The following is a 15,843-nucleotide window of genomic DNA, read 5'->3' as shown; positions in this document are numbered from 1 at the left end:
GCGGCGGGGGCGGCGCGGCGGGGGCGGCGGGGGCCGAGAGGGCGCGCGGGTTGGGCTCCTCCCGGAGCTAGGCGGGCGGCTGGAGGCCCGGTGGCGGGGGCCGCTGGTTTCGGGTCTGCCGCGCACCCTGCTGGCGGCCCGTGCCTCGATTTCCCCAGCGGTCAGGAGCCAGCTCCTGCCCCTGCCGCCTGGGTGCTGGGGGTGGACCGCGGGCGGCGGACCCGCGGAGCCGGGCGAGTGCGGAGCGGACTCGGAGACCCGGGCGTCCTGGAGGGAGGGGCACCGGACGGCGGGAGGAAAGGGTGGGGTCGAGTGAGGCGCCCGGGGGTCCGCGCCAGGGCCCGGCGGCCCGGCCCGCAGCTGCTGATTCATCAGGTGGCCGCGTCAGCGCTCCCCGGGCGCGGGGGTCCGCGACGAGCCCGGGAGGAGGGGCGGCGGTAGGGGGGCTGCGGGGAAGACCTTGCCCCTGGCTCGGGCTCGGGTTCCGTCAGTCGCGTGCCAGAGCCCGGAGGGAGACTTGCTGAGTCATCAGCATGAGGTCACTCGGTGCTTAAGCTGATATCGGAGGGGATTGGAGCGAGGGGCCTCGGGGACTAAAAGGCCGCCAGCGGGAGGTGGGAGGGAGCCTTGGGGATGTGGGAGGGGGCCAGGCCCGGCGCCTTGGGGTGCCTGTTTAAGTGAGCGCCGAGCGATCCAGTTGAAGGCAGGGGTGCTTGAAGAGGAAGTGGGGGTGGCTCGCTGCAGGTGTTCTCCCGGGGTCAAAGGTGAAGCCCCGGGCGGTCCACCCCTTCCCGGGCGGCTCTTTTCCGGCAGCTGGTCCTGGTCCCACGTCTGGAGCAGTTTCCCAAACTGGGAAATAGTTCCCTGAGTGAGGGAGGGGAGGAGCTTCGGTGGGCCGAGCTAGCCAAAGGGGAAGTCAGCTTTCCCTGGGACTGGTCTGGTTGGACAGCCCCTGGCTAGAGATCCAGGCCCTGGGAGAAAGAGGGGTGTGTGTACCAAGCCCTGGGTGACAGTGGGTTGGGTGGGGAGGAAGCAGGGGCAGCTCTACCAGGAAACGGCAAGGGGGAGGAAGCAGCCCTGCCTCTCTCCCCAGCTGGCGCTGGAGTCTGGGTTGAGACTGTAGGTGGTGGGAGCTTCAGGGTGCCTAGCCTTGGGGTGCGGCAGATGGGCTGGTGTGGATGGCACAGGGTGGCAGAACGCAGTTCCCAGTCACCCCAGAGTTGCCCCTACCTGAAGTGGGGTCTCTGTTGTGTGAAGTTAGCAAAGGGAGTGGCCCTGCTGGGTGTCTGGCCTGGCGCAGGACGCTTAGAAAGTGGCAGCCTGGGGGCGATGTGGCCAGAGCCACCTTTCCTTGGGTGTGTGGAGATTCACGAAGGTAGACTTCCTTTGCCCAGGAGTTTATGGCTGGGTTAGGCCACTTTGTGGTTTACCCTCAGTGATCCTCCCTCCGCATCCCCGTGTGCACACACACACATGCACACACACACACAGTTCCACTCTCAGTGAGTCCTGGGGCTTATAGATTCCAGATGTTTCAATGCTTCCGCTGACCTTTGACCTAGAGTTTGATGCCCTGGGAAAATTTCGGGGTCCTGGAGGGGCGTTTATGTGCATCTTCTCAGTCACTTATGCATCAGTGGAAACTAAGTTTTAGGTTCTGTTCAAAGAGTGACTTTCATGAACTGAGAGCTTATGGAGCAGAGACCATGACTGCCAGGGAGTTTCGGCCACTGGGCTCTGCAGCCGATCAGGGCTGTCTGTTCAGGCACGGGAGTTTCTGCTTTAGCCAAAGGAGACGGAGCTCCCAAATCTCTCTCCCTTTCCTGGCTCTCAGTGTGAATGGGTGGACCAGGTACCCTGGCAGGTTGCGGGGCCTTGACCATCTGTGCCTCCTGTGTGAGGTGGGCTTAGCCTTTGTGGGAGCAGAGGGTGCGTGACAGGACCCAGCTCTGGCCAGCCTTGAGGGCTGGAGGAGGACTGGGGTTGGGGCAGCTTCTCCTCAGTCCAGCTCCTGGGATCCCTGCATCGTCCCTCTGAGCCCAGCTCCTGAGGCTGTCTCTGCTCTGCGTGGGTCCATGTATCCGGGTTTGCCAGAGGCCAGGCCAGGAGCCTGGAAGCACTGGCTGTGCTCAGGCCTGCCCCTCCCCCGCCCCAGGCACACCTTTGATTAGGAGGCGATGGGTTGCGCTTGTGCTGAGTTCAGGCCTTCTGCGGAGGGCAGAATCTGTTGAGGAGGCACTTTTCCGTGTGATCTATTCAGGAAGTCACCGCTGTCATTGTGCTTAGCAGCAGGCGTGGGGGCGATGGGGGTGGGAGAAGCTGGGGCCAGGGCAGTGTCTCTGCACCCTGACTCAAGGCTGGGGGCCTGTCTCCTGAGGCAGTGTCCTGCCAGATGTGTAGGAAAGAGCTCCTGTGGGCCTTCTGACCTCCAGCTCAGGTCTTCCCCATCCTTTATTTGGAAGAATCCAGTGGCTGGAGTCTTGGGACCTTGCTTCTGAGCTGGCTTGACTGTGGAGAGGGGTCTCTGGCCTCCCCTCCGTGCTCTGGGCTTGCAGCCTCACGTCCTGGTCCAAGGCTGGGTGAGGTGGAGTCTTGACCCTGGTGAGAGTAAGAAGCCCCCCAGCCCATAATTTCCTGAAATGCTCCTGGCTGCTCTGGAGGATACTCAAACCTGGAAAGTGGGGGATGGAGCATGGGGTGGGGTCCATGCCCAAGGGTCTGGTGGGAGCTGGACTGAGCTGGGAATCCCAGATGGGTTTCTGGGATGAGGTGCACAGAAATATCCGTAGCAAGAAAGTGAGAGCGGAGTGCTAGAGGGACCCGAGTGGGTGAGAGTTGATTGTTTAGTCCAGCCTCCCCAGCACTTTTGTTTTTGCTCCCTGACCCTGTGGGAATTGACCCGGGGCAGGGACCAGAGAGCAGGCTGCCACTTGGAGGGGCTGACTCCACCAGCCTTCAGTTGGGCAGGCCCCGGGGTGGCTCACTGTGGGAGCCCTTGTGAAATACCCTGGATGGGGTGGGGCAGGGGCTGCTTCCTGCAACCCAAAGCCACAGGATGGTTGCTCCATCAGTGGAGGAGGCAGACTGGGAGGGCCGGAGGGGCCTCGGGCCAGGCTCCTCCCAGCTGATGGCCTGCCACCTGGAAGGTGGGGGAACTCCCTGGTCAGTCCTGCCAACAGACCAAAGCTAGATGGACGGCCCACCCTCAGCTTCTCAAAGTTAGGAGACTGGGAGACTCGGGGTTCCCTACAGCCTCCTCTCTGGGTAGGTCCCCAGTGGGGCCCCTGTGCACCCAGGGAGCAGGGGGCTTTGTCCCAGGCCAGCTCAGGGGAGGTGGTTGTAGGAGGTAGGACCCTGGAAGATGCACGCACAGGGTCACTGGCTGGCCCTCACCTGCTATTGGTCAGGCTGGCCTTTCTGGCCCCCAGCAGCTCGGCTGTGGCTCTCCTGGGGCGCTGTTGGCTGGCGGGCCCAGGGAGTGCGGGCGCGGCGGGGGAGCGGGAGGCAATGTGCTGAGTCAGCGTGACTCGCCAGGAACAGCCGTGCTCTGGGGCAGTGCTGGGGTTATTTTTAAAGCTCCCGGCTTCCTTCTAGGCCTGCCTCTCCCGCGTCTTATTCCTTCTAATCTCTCCCCCGCCCCTTGTCTTGCGCCTGCCTCCCTAACAGCCTTCAGTTCCCCTTCTCCCATCAGACCTTCCTGACCTCCCACCTGGTTCTCTGAGGGTAGGGTGGACAGGAAGCAGCTCAGCCTAGCCTGGGAGAGGCCAAGGGCTGCCTCCGATCAGGTATTGGGGGCTGGGCACCTGGGCAGCAGGCTGGGGTGGGCTGTGCAGCAAGGGCTCTGTGAACTGGGGTGGGGGGCGAGGGTGGTCTCCAGGGTACTGACCTCTGCTCCATGTCTTGCAGAGAGCGCCTGCTCGCTGTGCCCCCGGGTTATGACGACCCCCAATAAAGGAAACAAGGCCTTGAAGGTGAGTGGGCAGGGACAGGAGCCTTCAGGCCCGGGGTTGGGGGTCACAGTGGGCATGCCCGCTTGGCCTGTGACCCTGTGCCCTGTGCCCCAGGTGAAGCGGGAGCCGGGTGAGAATGGCACCAGCCTGACGGATGAGGAGCTGGTGACCATGTCGGTGCGGGAGCTGAACCAGCACCTGCGTGGCCTGTCCAAGGAGGAGATCGTCCAGCTGAAGCAGCGCCGGCGCACGCTCAAGAACCGCGGCTATGCTGCCAGCTGCCGCGTGAAGCGGGTGACGCAGAAGGAGGAGCTGGAGAAGCAAAAGGCGGAGCTGCAGCAGGAGGTGGAGAAGCTGGCCTCGGAGAATGCCAGCATGAAGCTGGAGCTCGACGCACTGCGCTCCAAGTACGAGGCGCTGCAGACCTTCGCCCGGACGGTGGCCCGCAGCCCCGTGGCGCCAGCCCGGGGCCCCCTTGCCGCCGGCCTGGGGCCCCTCGTCCCAGGCAAGGTGGCCGCCACCAGCGTCATCACGATAGTAAAGTCCAAGACGGATGCCCGATCGTAGGGACGCGTGTCTGCCCAGGCGGGTCTTTGCAGGGCCACTAGGCACATGGCGAATTCGGCTGCCCTGTCCCTCTGTTTCCTTCTCTTCTCTTTCCTCCCTCTCTTCCCCGCCCTTTTCTCTTCCCTGCAAAGCACAACCTGTACCCCAGGGGCGCCGGGCTGAGCCCCTTTGATCTCGTCATTGTCGTCGTGTGTTTTGTATGTTGGGATTGGTCAGTTCGGCGGTGACGTGGGGTCGCGCCAACCCCTTTTGTACCAGGGCCATGCAGTCTTGGAGTCCAGAGTTGGTGCTGTGGGAATGGACCTGAGAGAGTTGCGGGAGAGAGAAGGAGAAGGCACGCTGGGCCTCACGTGTCCCCGAGCAGTGAGGGTTCCAGTGTGCCCTCCACTCTCGAGTGGCCACAGGCTTGTGGGCTGGGAAGGATTCACTCTCTTTAGCCCCAGGAGGGCAGCTCAGCTTAGCCCAGCACAAAGAGATGGGCTCTGCTCTGAGAGTAGGGCGGCCTTGAAGGCCCTGATGGGTGGACCACCAGCCTGGGCACAGTGGTGCTGGGGGCGTGCAGTTGGGGCCAAGGGCTGTGCGCTCAGGCCTGACCCGTTGCACTGAACAAGACCAAATCGCTGGCTGTGCACTTACGTGAGGGTGAGTCCAGTGTGCCCTGCGATGGGTCCCGTGTCACTGTTTACATGACCTATTTGTGTGGTTATATAGCCCTTTATTTAAAAGAGAGAAGTTCCTTTTACAAAGTTATTAAATTAATTATATGTTTAAAAGTTAAAGAAAAAAAGAGCTGCAGAGTATTTATAAAACTGTCTTTTAGAAAAAAAAAAAACAAACAAGAAGACCATTTGACCATATAAATGGAAAAGGGAAGAAAGTATAATAGAAACTTTGCTAGTTAAAAAAAAAAAAAAACAAAAAAAACAAAAAAAATCCCTTTCTTGTAAACTTACGGACAACTCTTTGTGGCTGTTGGAGTTTAGTTTTTATATACACAGAGTTATCAGACATTATTTATAAAACTTAGTTTAAAAAAAGACAAAAAAAAAAAAAGCCAAGCCGTGAGCCGACCAGAAGGCCGTCCTCTTTGATATCTTTTGCAATTGTACCGAAAGTGACTTACTCCTCTGCCCTTCCTGCTTCCGTCTCTTGCCGGTGCCGTGGTGTCGTCCGTGCCTGGTGAGGTTTTGTGCAGCGGTAAAGTGCTGGTGCTTCTGGTGACCTTCGACCTGTGGGTGTCACTTCTTGTGTCAGTTTTCCTGTGTTCGTTTTTTGGGTTTCGTTGTGTTTTTGCTTCTGCTGGCTTGCCGGACCTGGGCTGGGGTGCCAGGTGGCACCTGCTGCGTCAGAGCTCAAGGAGTCTGTGCCCACCACCAGCTCCTGGTCCCTAGGAGGTGAGACGTGGTGTTCCGTCACGCTCCCCCCCGACTGAGCCTTGGCTACATCTGTGTCTAGGGCTTGGGCTGATCTGGTGGCCGGGTAGCTGAAACTGGGGGCCCCTTGGGGCCCCCCCACACTGCTCCACACCCACCACCTCTGGCCTTGGGTGGTGGTGGTGCAGGGACCAAGGAGTCACTGTGGGTGGCCACAGGGCTGTGGCCAAGCGTTCCCTGGCTGTCTTCCTCAGGCCTCAGTTTTGTTCCGATAGGCTTCATGTGGGGCCTCAGCCGGGGAACCCCCGGGGCCCGCACCGTGGGCTGCAGGTTTCGCCGCCTACTTGATCCCTGAGGTGTTTCCATGCTGCGGGTGGTGCTTCCAGGCAGAGTGGTTGGGGCCCACCGGGCAACCCTTTCTTCCTTGTCCCTGCCTCACTCTGAGAGCCTTGGGAGCGTCCACCAGTGCAGACAAGGGCTACAGTCTCCAGGGCCGGTCTTGTCCCTCTTCTCCGCTGGTCCACGCTGGCAGCTCTTGGCTTTGGGCCTGCCTTCTGCCTCCCTTTGGGATCTGTGTCTTCCAGGGATCAGCTGCTTGGCTTCTGCTGGAGGTGCCTCCCTCTGGGGGCCCAACCTGCCTCCTGCTCCCAGTTCCTCGCCAGAGGCTGCTGCCCTTCCCGGCTGGGCTCAGGAGGCTCCTTATAGGCATATGACGGGGAAGGGGTGCCCCCACCCACCTCCAAGAGGCTGCAGCCCCGTGTCTGGCCATGTGAGCCTTGGCCTTTCACCAGGGCTGCTGGTTTCTTCTCTGTGGGGCCCAGACTGCTGTAAAGCACACAAATGGGGGCTGGTAAGATGAAAAACTGGCCTGACAGGGCTTAACCCTGTGGGTGGTGGGATTTTGATCCAAGAGTTTGGCCTGGTGTGCCCATGAGATGGGAACAGGGATGTGCCATCAACCCTTGTCATCTTCATGAGCTTTTCTTTGCTCTGAGCATTCAGAGACAAGTCCTGTTGCTACCTGGGTCAGCCTGAAAATGGAAATTCAGGCTGTTGATTCATGTCATTTAGTGACTTCATCCCCCTCCCCTCAGTCTGATCTTGTCTAAGTAGAATCCAGGCGTTAGTTGGAATCATAAGTATCCATAAAGACAATGTCATGATCTGCCTTGGAGCAGGGATAAACAGGCCCTCCCTGTCCTCGTGCGGCCCCCACTCTTGTCCTGGCTGCGGGTGGCCCTCCATTTTGAGCACCTCTGCCAGGCCGCAGACCTGGAGGCAAAGGGAGTGCGGAAGAGGAGGGTGTGAGGGTCGGCGCGTGCGAATGGGGGGTGCAGGTCCTCGGTGCGTTGGCAGAAGAGGCCTCTGGAGTTTCGAGGCCATACCTCCTTTCAAGAGCTTTGGATTTGGAGCGACTTCCCTGGGTCTACGGGAGTGTTCCTGTCCCGTCAGGCCAGCCCTGTGGAGCCACTCTGCCCCTCTTCCCCTTCCCCTGGATTTCCTGACGTAGATGCTGTGTTCGTGTGCAGATGTGAATGTGCTGTCCTTCTGATCTCTGTTAATCCCGCTTTCCTGCTGAGAGGGTGGTGGTCTCTTCTCACCTCAGTTTTTCTGACACAGCGAATCGAGGGCTTTGGCCAAGGCCAGGTCTCTCAAACTTGTCCGCCAAGTAAACCGTGATATATGTCTTCCCTTCCACCTTGACTTTGCCCCAACTCCTCCTTTATCCTAACATGGACACTCAGATTTCAGAGGACTACCCAGCAGGGACAAGTCGCCTCTCACCCGGAGAGCGAGGCCCCGGCTGCTGCTCCGGGTGGCGCTGGTGTTGCTGGGGCTTCAGCTCTTGGTGCACGTTTCAGATAAGCGTGCACACTTCTGACCGGTGGTCAGGGCCCGGCCCACGGCTCTGAGCGGCTGCAGCCTGCTTTGGGACGATGGTCAGGTCCCATGTTGTCCCTGCTGCCTCCCTCTGGAGTGGCCACTTGGCCAAAGCTCCCATCCACATCTGGAAAGTCTGAGCTGCGGCCTGCTGCACCGTTTCCGCTCTAGGATCTTGTGAGTTACTTTTTTAGGCTGTGGTTTGGTGAAAGGAACCAACACATTAACGATTTTTCCCCCCAGAAGCCACTGAATAATTCTTTTTGGTGTATTTTTGCCTTCCTGTTGGCTGTCTGGCCTTGGAGCAGGTCGGGAGAGTGAAGTACATAATCAGTGCCACACAGAGGCAGGGCATGTCTGAGACTGATGCCTGTCCTGCCTCTGGCCTGTGTCCTGGGTGTGTGCCGTACCTGCTGAGCCAGTCCCACACATTTCCACCCTGTCCCTGGAGCAGCAGCTTTGATACCATGGGTGTCCCTTGAGTCTGAGCTAGAGTGTGTCCCCGATAAACTGTGAGACCTCCCTGTTCTTGGTGACCCCAGTTGGGCTTTGACCCCTCCAGCAACCTTGTGTCCCATCCCTGCCCTTCCTCCCACCCCCTCAATCTGCTAGTCCCTGAAGCCTTTAACCAAACGGGAGTGGGCACAGAAAGCCTTCTCCTGGCAACAGGACAAGGGCTGCCCGCGTGTCCAGCCCTGTTGCTCTCCTGGCACTGAGAGGTGGATCCAAGCAGAGTTGATCAGTCCCCCTGCCAGCCCTGCCTAGGTCTAGCCAGGGGAGGTTGTGTGTGTGTGGGAGAAGACCCCGGGATGTGCTGGGGTGGGATGGAGGTTATTAAAGATCTAAGTGAGGAGGGGCTGGGGTTTGGATGCAGGGTGAGGCCCGAGCGCTCACACTTCGTGTAGGGCTGGCAGGGGCCTGACCTCGGGCAGGGCAGTGGCCTTGGTGCCCCACCCCTGCCCTGCGCAGTATTTATTGCTAAATTATTGTCCAGGAGGGGCAGCACTGGGCCTGGCCCCCCGGGTATTTATTGCTGTACATAGTGTATGTTTGTGATATATAAGGTTTTCTTTATTTTGTATATGATCAATAAACCTTTTAAAGAGACTGGCAGGTGCTTCTTTGGGGCGACGCGGCGGGCGGAGCCGGAAGAGGTGGGTGGGGGGCGGGACCCGTCTTGCGCATGCGCCCTGAGCGCGGCCTGCCGTGTGAGGCGGAAGCGGAAGAGCGGGTCTCCAGGGGAGCGATGGCAGCCGGGGGTCTGAGCCGCTCGGAACGCAAAGCTGCGGAGCGGGTCCGGAGGTTGCGGGAGGAGCAGCAGAGGGAGCGCCTCCGCCAGGTACGCCGCCGTCGCTCCCCGGTCCGGCTATGCCAGGCCCGCGCCGCCGCTCACCGCCCGCCTGCCCGCAGGTGTCGCGCATCCTGAGAAAGGCGGCGGCGGAGCGCAGCGCCGAGGAGGGTCGGCTGCTGGCCGAGAGCGCGGACCTGGTAACGGAGCTGCAGGGCCGGAGCCGGCGGCGCGAGGGCCTGAAGCGGCGGCAGGAGGAGGCGAGTTCCGCGGGCGGCGGCCGCGGGCGCCCCCGGTTTCGGGAGCAGCCGGGGCGACGGGCGGTCCCGGGTGGGGCGGCCCGGGGCGGTGACCACCCTGGCGTCTTGGCAGGTGTGCGACGACCCGGAGGAGCTGCGAGGGAAGGTCCGGGAGCTGGCCAGCGCCGTCCGGAACGCCAAATACTTGGTCGTCTACACAGGCGCGGGAATCAGCACGGTAGGGAGGGAGGCGGGGGCGGACCCCAGGATGGAGTACGCGCTCCTGTAATCGCGAAAAACTCGCCTTTAAAGCAGCTTTAAGGTTTTTTTCCCTTTCTTAGAGAAACACGAAATGACCAAAACTTACCTAAGGTAAACGCTTTTTAAACGCTTAGTTTGTGGTACAGCCAGTTAAAAACAGACAAGGAGCAGAGATACCAATGGGCTGTAGTAGCCGACTGCTCGCAGTCACCCCCAGGTTATGTGGACAGAGCTAAGCCCAAAGCTGTGGTGATTCTCCACTGTGTTCTCTCCATGTTGAGGGAGGATAAGTAGAAAGTGACACAGTAAGAGCCGGAATACACCAGGTGAAGGAGAGAATTGCATTGTGTTTTGAGAAGTTTCACTGACAAGTTATGCTGGGCTGTGGGACATCACTAGCTTTGAAAGTGTAGCTGGCACATCGTCCATCTAGTCCGATGGGTGAGTGTGGAGAGCTGGGCATGCGTAGGCGCAGCAGATCTGAGGGCCAGGTGATTTCTGTTCTCAGGAAGCCTTTAGGTGACAAGAATCAGGTATGTGAACAAATAAGCGTAATGTAAAGCTGGCTGTGCTGGATCACTAGAACAAACCCAGGCACACACTATGTGCTCTTGGAGTCGGGAAACCTACCTGGGTTGGCTTTTTGTGGGAGGTAGCCTTGATTGGGCCTTGAAGGATGGGTGAGATTTACAGGAGAAGGTGGGAATGAGGCACTCCAAGCAAAGAAGAGCAGAGGCTTAGCAGGAAGAATGCAGAGAGGGAGTTCACTGCTGACTCAAATACCTGGAGCCCTGGCGTTTGGTCTCCTCCCTCCACAAGTCACATGTAAAAGTCCAGTCACGCTGGGCGCGGTGGCTCACACCTGTAATCCCAGCACTTTGGAGGCCGAGGTGGGCAGATCATGAGGTCAGTAGTTCAAGAACAGCCTGGCCAACATGGTTAAACCCTGTCTCTACTGAAAATACAAAAATTAGCCGGGTGTGGTGGCAGACACCTGCAATCCCAGCTACTCGGGAGGCTGAGGCAGGAGAATCACTTGAAACTGGAAGGCGGAGGTTGCAGTGAGCCTAGATCGTGCCACTGTACTCCAGTCTGGGCTACAGAGCGAAACTCTGTCTCAGAAAAAAAAAAAATCCAGTCATGTAATTATGTAACAGTCAGGTGACCTCTTATGGAGCTTGCAATGGCAACTAGAAGCACATGCAGCTTGTGGATTTCATCTGAGTGTAACTGAGGTTTCCATCTTGAATGTGACTGTCCAAACCACTGCCGGGGGATGGTGCATTTTTCTGAGTTTAAGCAGGAGTCAGGAGTCCCCAAAAGGGAACAGAAGGCACCTTGATATCTTCTGTGCCCTTTCTGGCCTCAGTTTGTTTCACAGGATTGAAATCCTAGAAAGTTAGATGCTTATCTCATCTGGAGAAGTTGTTCTGCCTTTGTTTGTTTGTTTGTTTGTTTGTTTTGGGACGGAGTCTGGCTCTGTCACTCAGGCTGGAGTGCAGTGGCGCAATCTCGGCTCACTGCAAGCTCTGCCTCCTGGGTTCACGCCATTCTCCTGCCTCAGCCTCCCAAGTAGCTGGGACTACAGGTGCCCACCACCACGCCTGGCTAATTTTTTGTATTTTTAGTACAGACGAGGTTTCACCGTGTTAGCCAGGATGGTCTCGATCTCCTGACCTTGTGATCTGCCCACCTGGGCCTCCCACAGTGCTGGGATTACAGGCATAAGCCACCGCGCCCGGCCTATTCTGCCTTTGTTAAGGTGGAGCGGGAACAGTCAGCACTGGGACGTGAGAATAGACAGTTGCCTGCCCCCACCTAGGGATTCACCTTTTTTTTTTTGAGACGGAGTCTCGCGCTGTCGCCCAGGCTGGAGTGCAGTGGCCGGATCTCAGTTCACTGCAAACTCCGCCTCCCGGGTTTGCGCCATTCTCCTGCCTCAGCCTCCCAAGTAGCTGGGACTACAGGCGCCCGCCACCTCTCCCGGCTATTTTTTTGGTATTTTTTAGTAGAGACAGGGTTTCACTGTGTTAGCCAGGATGGTCTCGATCTCCTGACCTCGTGATCCGCCTGTCTCTGCCTCCCAAAGTGCTGGGATTACAGGCTTGAGCCACCGCGCCCAGCAGGGATTCACCTTTTGCTAAATGTGTGAGCCGTGGGCTCGGCCCTGGGGCCACTTAGGAACATGACTAGTCTCCCCTGCGGTGTGGAGGACACACGTGCCACAGCCCAGCTTTGTGCTCGGTGCCAGAGAGGCTTCCGGGGACAGACAGGGCTGCGTGCAGCCTGGAAGGATGAGCCAGGCCAGGCGGGAAACAGAAGTCCAGGTAGAAGGGAGGAGTCGAATTGGGGTGCACTTCATATGGGCTCAGGCAGGTCAGCCTGTGGAATGAACAGATGCCAACATGCAGGCCGGCCTGGAATGTGGCAGGAGCGACAATGGCTTCCCGTTTCTGCGAATTCTGCCAGTGCCTACGGTGGTGCCTTTTTACTTGGCTTACTTTTTTTCTCGACATGCAGGCAGCATCTATCCCAGACTACAGGGGCCCTAATGGAGTGTGGACACTGCTTCAGAAAGGGAGAAGCGTGAGGTAAGTGGGCCAGGTGCGGCCTCCCACATAGGCTGAGCAGAGGCAGCATGGGCCTGAGCTCCGGCTGTCCTCACCTTGCCTTCCTTTCTGCCTGGCAGTGCCGCTGACCTGAGTGAGGCCGAGCCAACCCTCACCCACATGAGCATCACCCGTTTGCATGAGCAGAAGCTGGTAAGAGCCCTGGGTGGCTGGTACACTTGCCTGGGACCAGGCAGAGCACCTTGGTGCGCAGTGGGCAACTGCATTCTCCCTCCGTCTGCCAGTTGACTCCCATCATGAGCACCCACCAAGTGGGTTAGGCCCCAGATATGATCCTCCCATGCTTCCTCTCCAGGACAAAAGGGGAGCACCCCCTCTGGAACCATCCCATCCACAGGCAGCCTCAGCCCCAGAGCTGCTGGTGGCCTTTCCCCTTTGTGATTCCATTGCATTTTTCTGTGGACCTCAGAAGCCATCCTAGTCACAGGGGAGGCTTATAGGACATTTCTGGGGACCTTCTGCTGAACACCCTCAACCAAGGGGTGTAGGGGTTGACCTGCCTAGGTCCCCAGGCACCTGAAATGTCATGACCCAAGAGAGCATGGATCCGGGGTGGAGTGGCCCTTGCCAAAGCCCTGAGCCACTTCCCATCCTTGCCTTGACAGTGCAGCGTCTTGCCCTCCCAGCCACTCCAGGTGCATCAGGGCTGGAGGAAGGACATAGCCCCTCCCCACCACAGGCCCTCTTGAGTCCTGGTGGTTGGACCTGTTGTGTGTTTTACTTTCTAAGGCTCTCTGCGGGGTTGGAGCTACCCCTGGTCTTGGGAGCCACTGGCTGGGCTCATAACAGCCTCGCTGTGGCTGAGTACTGACCTCCCCATCACCACCCGTTCTGCCTTCCAGGTGCAGCATGTGGTGTCTCAGAACTGTGACGGGCTCCACCTGAGAAGTGGGCTGCCGCGCACGGCCATCTCAGAGCTCCACGGGAACATGTACATTGAAGTGAGCAGTCCTGCGGTGACCCGGGGTCTCCATGGGCAGGCGGGTCCCACTCACTGTGCCCTCTTGCCTCCAGGTCTGCACCTCCTGCATTCCCAACAGGGAGTATGTGCGAGTGTTCGATGTGACGGAACGCACCGCCCTCCACAGACACCAGACAGGCCGGACCTGCCACAAGTGTGGGACCCAGCTCCGGGACACCATTGTGCACTTTGGAGAGAGGGGGACGTTGGGGCAGCCTCTGAACTGGGAAGCAGCGACTGAGGCTGCCAGCAGAGCAGACACCATCCTGTGTCTAGGGTCCAGCCTGAAGGTACGTGCTGATGACACCAGGAATGAGCCGAGCCCCCGCCTGCCCGAGGGTGTCCAGCTCTGTTGCCCAGCACTTTACAGACTTGTCCCCTGTGTGTGTGCTGTGTCTATCTGTCTGTTTCCGCAGGTTCTAAAGAAGTACCCACGCCTCTGGTGCATGACCAAGCCCCCTAGCCGGCGGCCGAAACTCTACATTGTGAACTTGCAGGTAACTTGGGTTCTGAGAGTCACATCCTTAGACCTGGGTCTTAGAATGCAGAGCTGGAGACACCCCACACCCATGCACCAGGGCAGTCTGATAGGGCCCCCGTGGGTGCTCAGGGAGCACTGACCGAGCCCACGGGCCGAGGCTGACAGGCCACCAGGAAGGGTTGGGCTGCTCTTACTCTCACTTGGCTTTCCCTGTCCTCAGTGGACCCCGAAGGATGACTGGGCTGCCCTGAAGCTACACGGGAAGTGTGATGATGTCATGCGGCTCCTCATGGCCGAGCTGGGCTTGGAGATCCCCGCCTATAGCAGGTGAGTAGACCATTGCAACAGCCCGCTTCCCTGCACCTCTGTGTGCTGGGCCATGTCTGTCTTCTCTCGTGAGCTGAGCGTGGAGGAAGCTCTGAGGTGTTTGCAGCGGTGTCTGAGGCATGACTGAAGCGTGGTGGTCTCCAGAGGGCCTGACCTCAGTGGTTCGCGGAGACCCTGCGTGTGCCACTCCTGCCCTGGCTGATGTGGCACACACAGTCCCCGCGGGGAGAGGGATTCTGCCCACGTGCTCCTGCTCCAGGCCTCCCCGTGGAGCTCTTCAAGATGCCTGGTGGGAAGCATCTCGAGGGGACGAGCACTTGGCAGCTGTGGTCAGACAGAATCTGTGTGCTTGGTTTTGGGAGTTGGCGTACTTTGGGAAAGCTTAAACAGACTGTGCCTTAATACAGAATTTGTGATAATTTAGACTTGGTGTATGTATTGAGTAAAAAGTTTACACTCTCTTTCTCTGTGAATTTTCAGGGTCTTATAGGGGAAATCAATAACTTCTTTTAATCAAAGGGTTCAAGAAATTAAGGATCCCTTCACCTTCTGGGCCTGGCACTTCTTGTATGTTATGTGTGTGGTGTTCTGTGATGTGGGCTATCGTGTACTGTATTTTTTTTTTTTACATTAACTTAGCTCATTTTCCTTATCAGTGCGTATCTGTATCTTAAGTTATGATCTGTGGTTCTGCATCTCAGTCAGACACATGCTTTCTTCACGGTGTCGTCTGTAGGCCACGCCTCCCTAGTCAGCTGGGAAGGGGGAGAGGGTCTGGTCCACCTGCCCCTGGCGGTACAAATGGAAGGTGGGGCCCAGAGTTGCTAGTGACTCATCCCTGGAGACGGAGGCAGCCCTGGGGCCACTGCTGCCCTGTCCTGTGTGTGCACGCCGCTCAGTGGTGGACGAGGACATGGAGTTCTGAGGAGACCAAGCTAGTGTGGGTGCTGACCTTTGAGTCACCACCTAAGAGGTGACCTCTCCCGCATCCGTTCTGCAGCTTGATAACAATGAAGCTGCTACCAACCAGAGCCCAGCCGCAGTGGACACAGGGGAGGGAACAGGATGGGAAGGCAGGGACCGCAGGCAGCTTTCCCGAACTGGGGCGGGTGTGGCTGTGAGAGGCTCCCAGGCCCGCCTGATGCCACTTTCCCTTTTTGGCAGGTGGCAGGATCCCATTTTCTCACTGGCGACTCCCCTGCGTGCTGGCGAAGAAGGCAGCCACAGTCGGAAGTCGCTGTGCAGAAGCAGAGAGGAAGCCCCACCTGGGGACCGGGGTGCACCACTTAGCTCGGCCCCCATCCTAGGGGGCTGGTTTGGCAGGGGCTGCACAAAACGCACAAAAAGGAAGAAAGTGACGTAACCTGGTGCTCGATGAAGAACAGTTGGCACTTTGCAGATGGCCAGTGTCACGGTGAAGGCTGGGTTGTCCCCACGGGTCTAGTGAGAACTCTTTGGGGATGACGTTTTCACCGTGACATTTTTAGCCATTTGTCCTTGTGGAAGCCCCTTGCACTGCTGCGGTTGTCCCCTGATACGACTTGGCCATGGAGGACACCTGCCCATCCGGCCTCTATGTCAAGAGGTGGCAGCCGCACCCTTCTGTGAGAACGGAACTCGGGTTATTTCAGCCCCGGCCGGCAGAGTGGAAGCGCCCAGCGGCCTTTCCTCACTCGCCAGGCCAGTCTCAGGGCCTCACCCTATTTCTACTATTTAACGAAAAAGTGTGAAAACTATAGAACCCTCTCTGTACTGGACGTGCGGCAGAGGGGTGGCTCCGAGCCTCGGCTCTATGCAGACCTTTTTATTTCTATTAAACGTTTCTGCACTGGTTTCCAGTGTCCCCAAGTGGTCGGCGCGGGCTCCCCGGGCTCAGGTCTGCTGC

At 58.5% G+C, this 15,843-nt stretch overlaps 2 protein-coding genes across 7 annotated transcripts; both read left to right on the top strand.

Annotated features, from left to right (window-relative positions):
• The first annotated feature begins 655 nt into the window (after nt 1–655).
• Nucleotides 656–8,878, top strand: MAFG (MAF bZIP transcription factor G). Of its 4 annotated transcripts, none has more exons than XM_009191489.4 (3): nt 662–3,264; nt 3,907–3,971; nt 4,065–8,878. In XM_009191489.4, the coding sequence occupies exons 2-3, from the start codon at nt 3,936–3,938 to the stop codon at nt 4,515–4,517; spliced, it is 489 nt and encodes a 162-aa protein (XP_009189753.1). In that variant the 5' UTR covers nt 662–3,264; nt 3,907–3,935; the 3' UTR covers nt 4,518–8,878. The 4 variants fall into 4 exon arrangements, with proteins under 4 accessions (XP_021784145.1, XP_021784144.1, XP_009189753.1 ...); XM_003913589.5 differs by having other exon boundaries at nt 662–3,785; XM_021928453.2 differs by having other exon boundaries at nt 656–3,264; nt 3,907–8,878.
• Nucleotides 8,879–8,959: 81 nt separating this feature from the next.
• Nucleotides 8,960–15,791, top strand: SIRT7 (sirtuin 7). 3 transcript variants are annotated; one of them, XR_639461.4, is made up of 11 exons: nt 8,960–9,110; nt 9,182–9,319; nt 9,432–9,536; nt 12,080–12,150; nt 12,249–12,321; nt 13,032–13,130; nt 13,204–13,440; nt 13,567–13,647; nt 13,852–13,958; nt 14,439–14,525; nt 15,123–15,236. XR_639461.4 is itself a non-coding variant. In XM_003913586.5 (10 exons), the coding sequence occupies exons 1-10, from the start codon at nt 9,018–9,020 to the stop codon at nt 15,319–15,321; spliced, it is 1,203 nt and encodes a 400-aa protein (XP_003913635.1). In that variant the 5' UTR covers nt 8,960–9,017; the 3' UTR covers nt 15,322–15,791. The 3 variants fall into 3 exon arrangements, 2 of the variants coding, with proteins under 2 accessions (XP_003913635.1, XP_009189751.1); XM_003913586.5 differs by lacking the exon at nt 14,439–14,525 and having other exon boundaries at nt 15,123–15,791; XM_009191487.3 differs by lacking the exons at nt 9,182–9,319; nt 14,439–14,525 and having other exon boundaries at nt 8,970–9,110; nt 15,123–15,791.
• Nucleotides 15,792–15,843: the final 52 nt, after the last annotated feature.

Source organism: Papio anubis, chromosome 17, assembly GCF_008728515.1.
Source record: "Papio anubis isolate 15944 chromosome 17, Panubis1.0, whole genome shotgun sequence".
NCBI lineage: Eukaryota > Metazoa > Chordata > Mammalia > Primates > Cercopithecidae > Papio > Papio anubis.
Note: the sequence above shows the minus strand (reverse complement) of the source record. Positions and strands in the feature narration are given on the sequence as shown.